This window comes from Pagrus major, chromosome 12 (genome assembly GCF_040436345.1).
Source record: "Pagrus major chromosome 12, Pma_NU_1.0".
NCBI lineage: Eukaryota > Metazoa > Chordata > Actinopteri > Spariformes > Sparidae > Pagrus > Pagrus major.
Window position 1 is genome coordinate 24966716 of NC_133226.1, and position 11461 is coordinate 24978176.

General features: G+C 41.6%; 1 protein-coding gene across 1 annotated transcript; it reads right to left on the reverse strand.

The window, feature by feature from the left end:
- Positions 1-5647: 5647 nt before the first annotated feature.
- hapln1b (hyaluronan and proteoglycan link protein 1b) lies at positions 5648-10064 on the reverse strand. The gene is made up of 5 exons (XM_073478306.1): positions 9956-10064; positions 7757-7920; positions 7420-7618; positions 6728-7030; positions 5648-5937 (listed from the first exon to the last, which is right to left on the reverse strand). The coding sequence occupies exons 1-5, from the start codon at positions 10062-10064 to the stop codon at positions 5648-5650; spliced, it is 1065 nt and encodes a 354-aa protein (XP_073334407.1).
- Positions 10065-11461: the final 1397 nt, after the last annotated feature.

Consider the following 11461-nt stretch of genomic DNA (forward strand, 5'->3'; position numbering starts at 1 on the left):
TTTAATATCTTAAAATAGGTATGTAAGGATATTTTTAGTCATGACGCATTCAGAGTGTCATCCACCCACCTTTCCACGACCAAACAAACAGCCTCCTAGAAACCAGCATCGGAATATGAATCAACATAAACACACAACGTCACCAACGTGCCATCAACTTAGTTCCTAAAACAGCCCCGTGCTTTGGAAACATGCTGTCCTTCAGTTACAAAATCAACTGAAAGCAGCACCATGAATGGCCTCGGTGTTTCTGAGAGGGAAACATTTGTGCACGCAGCGCCCCTCCCTTTGGAAAACACATTGAGCACATTACTGCATCACCCAGGAACTACACCTGGCACCCTCCGCTAACAGCCATCCTAAAGTCAATTACAGCCCGGCTCCGGCCGACATGAACTCTGCTGACTTATATTTTCTCTTGCAGCTACAGTGGCATTGCTCATAAGTTGCCATGATGTATTTTGGATAATGGGTGAACTCAATGAGCCCTGTGTAAAGAGACGGAGGCAGAGTCGGGGTTTATGTACTGTTTTATTGTCCTTTTGTCTTTGGGTCCCTAAGGTTTCCTTGTGGGCTGCGTTTATTAACAATGCTCCCGACCAGCAAAGTCGGTCAGATCATACACAAAAATAAAAGGCAGCAGATTTTAAGTCTCTTTAAATCTTTTAAGGAATAGTTTGACAGTTTGGGAAATACAACTTCGATCTGTGGACATGTTGTTTTGTGTTTCTATGCCCGAAATACAGCCTTGTTGTTAACTGGTATTGCTAACAATGGCTAACCTGGTCAGAATTGGTAATCCAACATGTTGTACTGTAACACGTACGACTTCAGAGGTAAATGGAACGCACCATTAGACATATATTTAATGAAAAGATATGAAAGCAGTGTCATTTTTCACCTCTAAAATAACATGTTGTATAATGTAAGAATTTTAAAAAAAGAAGAAAAAAAAAGACGCGTTGTGGTTTTATGAGGATTGTCAAACTATTCCTTTTACAAACCGACACATAAAATCACTTGCAGACTGTTTACAAGCTGAAAAAAAATACAAGTTAACAGGAACAAATCTCTTAATTGCAACAGTTGCAACACTGCAGAAGACTCTTCAATGAGTGTTTTCTTCAGCTGCTGTCCTGTAAAGTCATCATTTTTTTCCCCACATAGTCGAATCATGACAGAAAGACGTCTTCGTGAGTCTGTCCAGCAGTTCTTCAGTGATAAGTTTAGCAGGAGTCTGATTGTTCAGTGGCTTGTGGAGCCAAGTAAAGCTAACCCAAGTGGATGACCTAAACCAGCGTCTGGGCCAGCTGGTGAGCTTACACTTGATCAATGTGCACCGTTTACTCTCTGATACCCTTACATGGTAGAAGCCCTTACTGCCTCCATGCAGGAATTATCGGTATTTTTGAATGTATTGTATTTCTGTCTCATTCAGCAGCCCGGTGCAGGTTGGCTGCAGGCCCGCCGGCTCCGATCTGTGCCTGAGAGACAGGTCGGCCGGTGCAGAGCTTAGATAGCAATCAGGGAGCCGGTCGCTGCCAGGAAAAACCATGCTCACTCAGGGCCTGGCCTAGGCCCATTTGTGACCTCAGCAATCCGTACGTTAAATGCTCCCTATGCAAACTTTAGGGGGTGTTCATCTTCAGAGGCATTTTCATCATCTCACAGATGTCTACTGAACAGAAGCACTGAGGGGCAAGTGAAGACATTTTTTTTCCCCCCCTGGTGATCCATTTTCTAAGACTGATCTAAAATGTTTTCCTGTGTTTATGACGTGAGAACTGGTGGGAACAAAAGTTTTACCAGGATAACCTTTCTAAGTTCATTAAACACTGAAAATACACAAAAAAAATTTATTTCAGGAGAATTTTTTTTTTTTTTTTTTTTAACGCCGGAAACCGAGTGAAAAAAAATGTAAGAATTTTATTTTTCATGTGTGACACCAAGTGAAAAAAAATATTTTTTTTTAAGGACAATTTTTTTCATGTGTGAATCCGATTAGAAAAAAAAGGTTTTGGCAGGAGACTTTTTTTTTGTAAGGCTCAGGCTGAAGTCTACCACTAACTCATTTTCTAAACAGGACTAAAAGCGTTCATGTTTTCTTCAAGTTTTTTAATTTCTCCGTTCACACTGAACAAAAGATGCATCGAATATCAAAACCTTAAATTGGTTTCACACATGATTTTTTTTTTCTTCTCTTGGATTTTTTTTTTCACTCCGATTCACACACAAAAATTATCCTCAAAAATTTTCCCCTGAAATTTTTTTTTCCTCCACGTTTTCACAGATGGGGAAAAAAAATAATGAACTTGAAGACTAACCTTGCAACAAAAAAAAAAAAAAAATTCCACACCAGTTCTCAAGTCATAAACACAGGAGAGAATACAATTTAGATCAGACTTAGAAATTGATAACCAGAAAAAATTCTTCACTTGCCCTCAGCTCGGGAAGTAGCAGGGGACTTGTTTAAAAATGTAATAACAAAAAACACAAAAAGAACCATAAGTGGCTCCATAAAGCTCATCTGGCATAATCCAAGTCTCCAGAAGCAGAAAAAGATCCAAAAGTGATTTGAAAAGATGTTATTTACTATTTTATTCAGCCTAAATCTTCACTGTAGCTGCTGTTTTATCCTGTCTGAAGCTTGCCCATGCTTCAAGGGTCCAAATGTAACTAAACATATTTATAATGGTAACCAATATTAATTTTTGGTAGCTGACGCGTGCTAGCTAACCACAGTAAAAAAAAATAATTCGCAAACGGTTTGAGTCCATGAGAGAAGCCTGTAATTTAATGTGCTGTTCCTTAACTGGCAGAGTGACAGCGTGTTGCTTTAGCAGAGTTACGGCAGTACTTTTGGCGTCCTCAGGAAAATCTCTTGAGAAAATTTCATGTAATTGTCCCCTCCGAAGTTGACATCAGATTTTAGCCCTTGGCGAGACTACATTCCTTTTCCAGTAGCCTATGGGATTGTGGATGAACTGGTACATCAATCTGGGACCTTCTCATCCAGTTAGTTAGTTTTTAGTGCTGAACAGCTGAATCAACTTTTGGGCAGTGGAGCTGTTAAACCAATCAGTATAAAATCAGCAATCAAACATTCGATGATAAATCTCAATTTGTCAGATTATCGTTGAATTTTTTTCCTGGCATTACTCTTCATTTAGTTTGTCTTGTTTCCTGTCACAGAAAAAAGATTGTAAACAAATATTTTTTGAAATGAAAGAAATGAACACAAACATTTGAGTGAATATTGGATTTAAATGTTGGTGATGTTGCTGGGCGAAGATGTTTTCACCTGTGGGATCACAAAAGTAGCTTTTAAACTTTTCCTTAAAGGGCACATTGATAACATTTGTATGTAAAAAGTTGAAATGGTAATTTTGTTTGTCTCGGTGAAGAATAGTTTGTTCCAGCTTCTAACGAGGTTTGTGAGCCATTAGTATAACGCCGCTGGTATCACTTGGTATCTGTGGTTCGTCAGTATCAACGGTCTTGGTCGTTGCCAGTTTGTGGAAAAAAACAACAACATATAAATGGCTGACAGCTTCAGCGTGCAACCAGCAGCGTTAGCAACATTTGAGGGAGCAGATGATTCGAACAAGAGCGGAGCTGTAACGTAAGTGAAATAGACCATATTCACACGGTAGCCATTTTTTTTCTGACAGGGTGGGAAGCTGTACTGTTGTGCTCTGGGGCTGCAAGTCACAGAAACAAAGGCAATCTGACTAATTGTTCTCATTTCACTGCTTCCTGATGATTAGAAACTGTAAAGTCAACGGACAGTTTAATCCAGTGGGACGTCAAACTATATTTCAAGTAGAAACGATTTAAAGGTTTGATAACCGATTAGCTTCCATTAGACGAGAGCCAACATTACTGTTTGTCCCGATACGAATAGGATAGCAGTAAATTAATTCAGAAATATCAGCACACATCTTGGAGACATTTGTTTGCACCTGGAGGTGAAATGTAATCAAACAGTAATGTTAGCCAGAAAGTTGCTGAATGCTAACATCAGCTAACGAGTTCAAATATGTTGTTTTACCTTGAAATATGGCCGAACGTGTCTCCAGATTTTCACCATTCTTCATATTTTCAGTAGCTTATCAACAATTTCAATCAACTACAATTTGTCAGATTACGTACGTTTACACAATTTGCAAACATTTTACCAGGGTCTGGTTCCCCACCCTGAGCGTAGCGTTGGAAAAAAATGGCCGCCATGTGACTAAGGTCTATCGTAGGGGGGAGATGGAACGCAACATTTAGTGGCTGAATGTTATCAACAACACTTTTAATAATTTTTTTTGCGTAGGGATCTGTATTAAACAGATTGGTGGAGTCACGTACGGAGGGAGTCAGGTCACAAATGGGGCTAGCGTTGGCTCTGCTCATTCACTATAAGAAACTACAGTATTTGTATCAAAAATAGCAGTTTATCAAGGCGCTAGATAGATAGTGTGTGTCGATTTACACTGACAGCTGCTTGTAGAAGCTAAGTCATGCTCTGAAGTCTAAGATCAAGCCGAACAGAGAGATACAGCAGCCACGAAGCTTTACGTCACCGTCAGACTGACTCTGCAGCTCAGTACGGGCTCTACTCAGGCCAGGCATTTTTCTGATGCTGCATAGAGCGAACTACTGTTTGTCTCGTCTGCTCCTTTAAGCACCTTCTACATGTTCAGTGCAAAATTCATATCTGTTTTTTAAAATTATACGTATTATTAAGAGTACTGTGGAGTTTTGTTTTCTTTCCACTGTTGTTATCTTGTGTTTTATGTAAACCAAAGAGACTCGGATAGTTTGGCCAAAAAGACAAAAAAATAATAATGTAAATATTTCTACAGTATATCAAAAAATAGTCAAAAACAGAAATACAATTTCTAGATAATAACATTCTACATACTTATAAAACATAAACAATGCTAACAGTTGGGTGTTTTCTTATTCTTATTCATTTGGATGCTGACTGACGTTTGGTCCAACACATTCGTATATAAAAACATAAAATACCGGACGGTATGATGAAGTACAAAGTACCAGTCGTAGCACCTTGTGAAGTGTGGACAGCAAAGATCGGTTTTTAGTTGTGCTAGGCTTGTATTCCTACCTGACAAGTATCACAGGATTTGAGCTTTTCATTTTCTTTCCTCTCGTGTGTTTTCAGCTGTTTCGTGGCTCTGAGTCGTCGATCCAAGATAAGTGCCCAAAGTATCCGTCCGGCCACGGAGTCGTTTCGCTGTGAAACTCAGTTCGGACCTTCCTATTTGACGTGCCTAGTCCGTTCTTGAATGACAGTATGGCTGTAGCTGTGATATCCTCCAACCCTCACCCCCCCACAACAACAACAACCCACCCACCCCTCTTCAAAGGCATTGATTAAATTATATGAACCTTAAATATGTGTAAACTATCCCTCGTAGAGTATCAGGTCCCAGGTTACAAAGCAACAACATGACTCTTGTCTTGACGATGATGTCTTAAGGTTTCCATGAAATAAAGCATCACAGTTTGAATGTGTTTGTTCATACTTCTGTAATCGCTCCTCTGTCTCTTTTTCATTCCACTAGTGTGTATCAGTGTGTGTGTGTGTATGCATGCTGATGTGTGCTTGCAGGTTGTCTGCGTGTGTGTTTGCAGCTCAGTTGTGGCCCTTGAAGCAGTACACTCCGTACAGCTTGTGCTTTTTGTCGGGGAAGCCGTTGAACCTCACGGCGGCCTCTGTGGGGCTGCAGCGCCGGCGGGGGTGGGAGATGGGATAACGGACGCTGCCGTCGGCCAACCAGCCGGCGTCGCAGCGGTCGTAGCCCAGCAGCTTCCAGGCGGCGTACATCTGGCCGACCTTGGCGATTTGAGCACCGTCTTTTTGACACGCCCTCACCGCCTCGTCGTACGTTAGCTTAGAGGGGTGGATCAGGTAGTAGAACCGACCTGGGAGGACACAAAAGAAGAAAAAAAAAGGGCAGATAAGAAAAAAGACGAGAACTTGTTTGCGAATTAAAGCCGCACTAACAAACCAGGCTGCAGTGTTCTTTAAACTCTGTTTAAGAAGAAGCATCAAAGAGCCAATGCAAATTAAACTACAGGCATTAGGTTTTTATCAGTGTAAGGTATCTTTAGTGAGTAAAACTCTTACAGGGACTTTATTGGAAGGATAGCAGATTGCCATTACAACGTCGCTGCCTACAGATCTCGAGCCAACGGGGCTCCAGATGACAGTAAAAAGGCACTGTGAGGACGGGGATGGGCTTTAATTGCTGCTTCCATTTTGGATCCCTGTCAGCAAAATATCTGGGTTCATTAAAGGAAAAATGAAAATTGAAGCGTCATTTAGTCAACGTAGTCCACAAAACATTTCTGCAGCTTCACAGCAAAACGGCGTTGCAGCATTGTCTAAACAACTGAGGTAACTGGAGGCCATTCACGTTGTCAGGTGTAACCAAAGCCCCGAAATCCAAAATTGGTTTGAAGAGATTAGATTAGAAAGTTTATTTAAACCATTTCACTGTAGCTGCTGAGCAAAAATGATGACCCTGATGTGGGTGAACGTCTTTTCAAATCAATTTGATCAAAATTGATACAGATACAGCAGAAACAGAAATAGCACCTCTTTTATTTCATGCTTTCTACTACATAACCCACAATGCAACTCAGCCACTGCTCAAACTGGTTGAATAAAGGTACACACACACACACACACACAGGGTATAACGTCCTTCACCTTTGTAGTAGGAGGTGAAGCAGAACACGTCGTAGTGGTTCTTGTCCTTGTCTCTCAGGCCGTAGTTGCGAATACCGGGCACCGTGTTCTTGCCTCCACAGGGATCTCTGGGGTTGGTGATGGGATACTGCACCGTGCCGTCACTCAGCCAGCCGGCGTTGCACCAGTCCATATTTCCTCGCCAGGCATCATACAGCTGGTCAAAGGACGCCACGATGGCATCCTGGTCGTGACACGCCCGCTCAGCGTCGTAGAAATTGAGGTTGTAGCGGCCCAGACGGGGGTAGTAGGGGAAGACAACGCCTGCAGGGAGAGGTGGGACACAAATATGATAGACGACCAGCAGTTAGGAGGCAAAACTAGGATCTTTCCTCTGGGTTTTGTATTTAATGCTGTTATTTAACCTAATGACTGAAAGTGAGAGCACGTCTCGCTGTGTAAGCACAGCTGTTTCCCTGTCAGCCAGGTGCCAGCGCTTTTGGCTGCAGGCAGTAATGGCTGATTTCTCTGGCTACTCTCAAACATAATGATGCTGCTCTGACACTGATGTACACGATGCTTAAACTCGCTCCTGACTTTGCCCCAAGCAGTCGCTGTTCATGGTGCTAAATTTAGACCGACTGCAGCCTCGTACAGTGCAATGACATTTAATACACCTTTTATTTTTACCCTCGTTCTTCCCCGTTTCATACCTTCTAGATCGAGGGACACCACCACTGTTCCATCTTCCAGCCCGTCAATAACTTCACATTTGTATCTCCCATAATCCTCCAGGGTGATTTCTGTGATGACCAGAGAGGCATCCATTGGAGAGGAGCCTTGTAGGTGGACACGTCCATGGAAACTGCCGTAACTCCTTTTGTGATAATCCATGGCAACAAAAACATCCACCTGGAACAAGATGAAGAAGGATCAGTCAGAATATCTCGAAATGTCCTTCTGCTTCATAACGTACGTCAAAGCAAAATAATATCGGTATTGTTCACACCCATGTTTACATTGCCTATGATTTTTAAAATAAATTCTGACCTCTTTCAGATAGTCCGAGGTGAGCTTGGTCCATTTGATCCTCATCTTGCGGTTCGGTGCCATTGATTGGTCCCTTTGGATCGTGCATGGTAAGGTAATGTTTCCGCCTCGCCTCGTCACCACCTTCAATTGATCTGCCACCACGGAGAGTCGGGGGCCGTTCTCTGCAACACAGCGACGCGATTAGACTCAAGAAAAATATCATGATCAGGAACTTATCGACTTCTATTCTATCAATCTTATGTCGGTAGGTTTAGTACTCAGTTGGAATCAGGAGGTGGTTAGCTTAGCTTAGCTTAGCATAATCTTATTGTGTTTTTGTTAACTGATAATTGGTTCCATGGAGTCCGCCATGCTTTTACAGTAGCGCAGAACGAACAAACCAAACACCGTCTCTAGAAAGGGCCTTTTGCAATTTTGAGCAGCCACCATAGGGGAGTGTGAGACTAGGGGTGCTCAGTTGGTTGCAATCTGCAATCACACCACTAGATGCCACTAAATCCAACACAATGGACCTTTAATGTACACACATGAGGTTGACATCCATCTTCCATGCCTTGCACTCTTTAACATTGATATATAGATGGTGATTGTTTCTCCACTTCTTTGCAAATGTACACAGGAATGATCACGCATTATGATTTGTGAAAAGTGAAAAAATGAAAAGCATTGGTTTATGACCAATACTTCAGCCAGTCACCTGGGGCAATCAAGATTTTTTGGCTTCACTCTCGAGGAGGCGTCAGTTTGTCCATCTTTAGACGTGTCAATTGTCTCAAAATGTAAAGCTGTTCCTTAAACACTCTGAGCACCAGAATCTGGTGAGCTTCAATCTGGGCAACCTTCCCAAGGTGAAATAAATCGATAACTGTATTCTCTGCTGGAACCATTAACAGATGTCCTTTTACCTGTCAACCTGCCAAGTTATCTGCGTTAAGGTGTAAATAAGAATACACACTCTGTTATTGTGCACACAAGAGTGCTTCACAGAGCATCTGGTTCATTTGTTGCTGTGACCTTCAGCCTCCATCACTAACAGGGTTTTCATATTGGCTGCCTCCTCACCTCACGCAGCGTCTAACCACCACACTCCGTCTGCTGCATAAGCACCACTGTTTGTCTATTCAACTGAGCAAACAGCTGAAGGCACATTGATCCCATGTTCTCTCCTGTGAGGATGTTAAGCAGACAATTTGCATTTTCTTTACCCTGCTTCTTCAGGACCTGAATCATCAAACTGCTGCTTGTTTCTTATGTTACAGTCTGCAGCTTCACTCGGATATTTACAATAAAACACCTTCAACTGTTTGTTTCTTATGTTACAGTCTGCAGCTTCACTCGGATATTTACGATAAAACACCTTCAACTGTTTGATTCTTATGCTAAATTTTGCAGCTTCACTCTGATATTTACAATAAAAGCAAACTTGGTATTTACGCATCGTATTTTTCACAGACAAACAAAATGTCCAGTTTCAACGTGAATCCTTTCAGTCCCAGGTTAAAAAGATAAAAAAATCTCCCTACTACTTCCAGTAAAGCGCCTCCCAGAAACACAACTAATCAGTGACATCTGTGAGGTTTGTGGTGAAAAGGTCAAACTCTGAGCTCTCAACAGGCTCATAACTAATACATAACACATGACATAATTGATCAAATCCAACAACAAAGATTTACTCAAAGTATCTCAAACATGTCACTAATCTTTCTGACTTCACTGGGTCGAAGGTCAGGACCTAGAGTGTGAATAGTTCACTAAGCATCACAACCAATGAGTAACACATGAGTCCAGTGACTGAGCTCTGTGCAGCTCCACGACCAAACCACCGACCACTAGAACAGCACACAAAGAGAGGTTACAACCGAGTGTGGTAGTAAAAATTTTTCATCCTGATACATTGATTGTTTTTCTCACCACGTTTGACATCCTGACATGTTCAAACAAAGTTTTCATCTGACAAGTCCTGATGAGATAACTCTATCTCACCGAGCTACTAATCCCCACATAGCAGCGTTATCACTGAGCCACAGCGGCAGAACAAACTGATAAACGGAGGACACAGATGACACTGCAGAGTGAGTGTCGTGAACGAAACTCAGAGAAACACACCGGAGAGGGCCTCCAAACTCTGTATGACATTGTCACTGCATCAAAGAAACACACACACCCACACACATACATATATATATAAATACTCACCTGTGACATAGATGGTTCTCGAGTGCTCCAGTTCAGGAAACAGAGTGTCTAAGTCGTTGTTGTCTGCTACACTCAGTGAGATCAGAGCACAGATCAGCACAGGAATCATCTTCACTCACCAAACTGGGGGTCTGATCACTGCAGAGACAAACATGGATGGGGTTACATTAGATTATTACAGTGAGATGATGTCGAGGAGAGCGCTTTCCTGCTAAATCACATGGACTGCAACACGTTTAGCAAAGGAATGTTATTCATATGAAGGCTGGATCTCAGCATGCAGGTCAGCTCGGAGCACAGTGTGATTCGGTGTTTCTATCTGCAATGCTGTTTCTCCCCCCTCGGGCTCCTTAGTAACTATGGGAGTGCAGAACAGAACAGAACTGCAGAACTGTCACATCTGCAGGCAAAACAACAAACTTAAAAATGTCTAAAAATACAAAAACTCAGCTTGATACAGAAATCACTTGGAATCGTCCTCGATATGCACCAAACCGGATGTCCTCGTGAGAGGCTTCACACCACAGAGGACAACACACAACACAGGTAGGACACAGTCTGAATCAAACGTAGATGTAATGTTAATATACAGTACATACTGTGCAGTAAATATTCCCTGTCATCCAGCAGAGCGAGGCAGCAGCATGTCCCGCTGACACTGACAGTCCACAACTTCAGAGGGAGACTGTGCCACAGTGCAGAGTCACCCCCACCACCTCAGGCTTCATTCACACACACACGCACACACACTGCAGCCCAACCTCTACACACTCATCCCAAATACAGAGGGATTCACCATTTCACTCCCACTTTAGGTGCTGTGTTACAGAAGTCCAGGGCTGCCGATATGAAACTGAATCCAGTTGAAATTAAATGTTTCTTTGGTTTCACAGATAAATTCGAGGATCAGTTTCTCAAAAATCAAACCCCATAACTCTGTCCAGTCCGAACACACAGACACGATAACATTTAGATTTAGATTAAATGTCATAATCATGAATTACTGTCTAAAAATCTAAAAGAAATCATAAATAAAGACGCTCCTCATAACTCTGAGAATCATCATGTTGTTAATTTTTTATCAAAGTAATCCAGTGAAAGCAACAAGACCTGCTAATAGCAGCATAGTATTAATGGTGCCAATCTGCAAAAATGCAAACAAATATAGGCTCAAACAACTGGGCTTAAATTCTAGCTAACAGCTAACTAAATGGCAACACTATACTTCCTGTTTACATTCAGCAAAGCATTGTGGGAACTACAGTTGTTGTCCACAGGAAAATAGGAATGTCCTTGTAAGAAAACATACATTTAAAACCAAAGTAAATATTTATTAATTATACGTTTATTATTGGAAACTTTAGCTTTAATACATGTAGAATTGCTTGCTTGCCTGTAGAAATGTTTCCTATTTCTTATTTCATGTCAATCCTATTTTTGAACTTTATTTTTATCTATTTTTTTTAACAGTGAAACAGGTCGTAGCGGGAGAGCAGCATACATGTA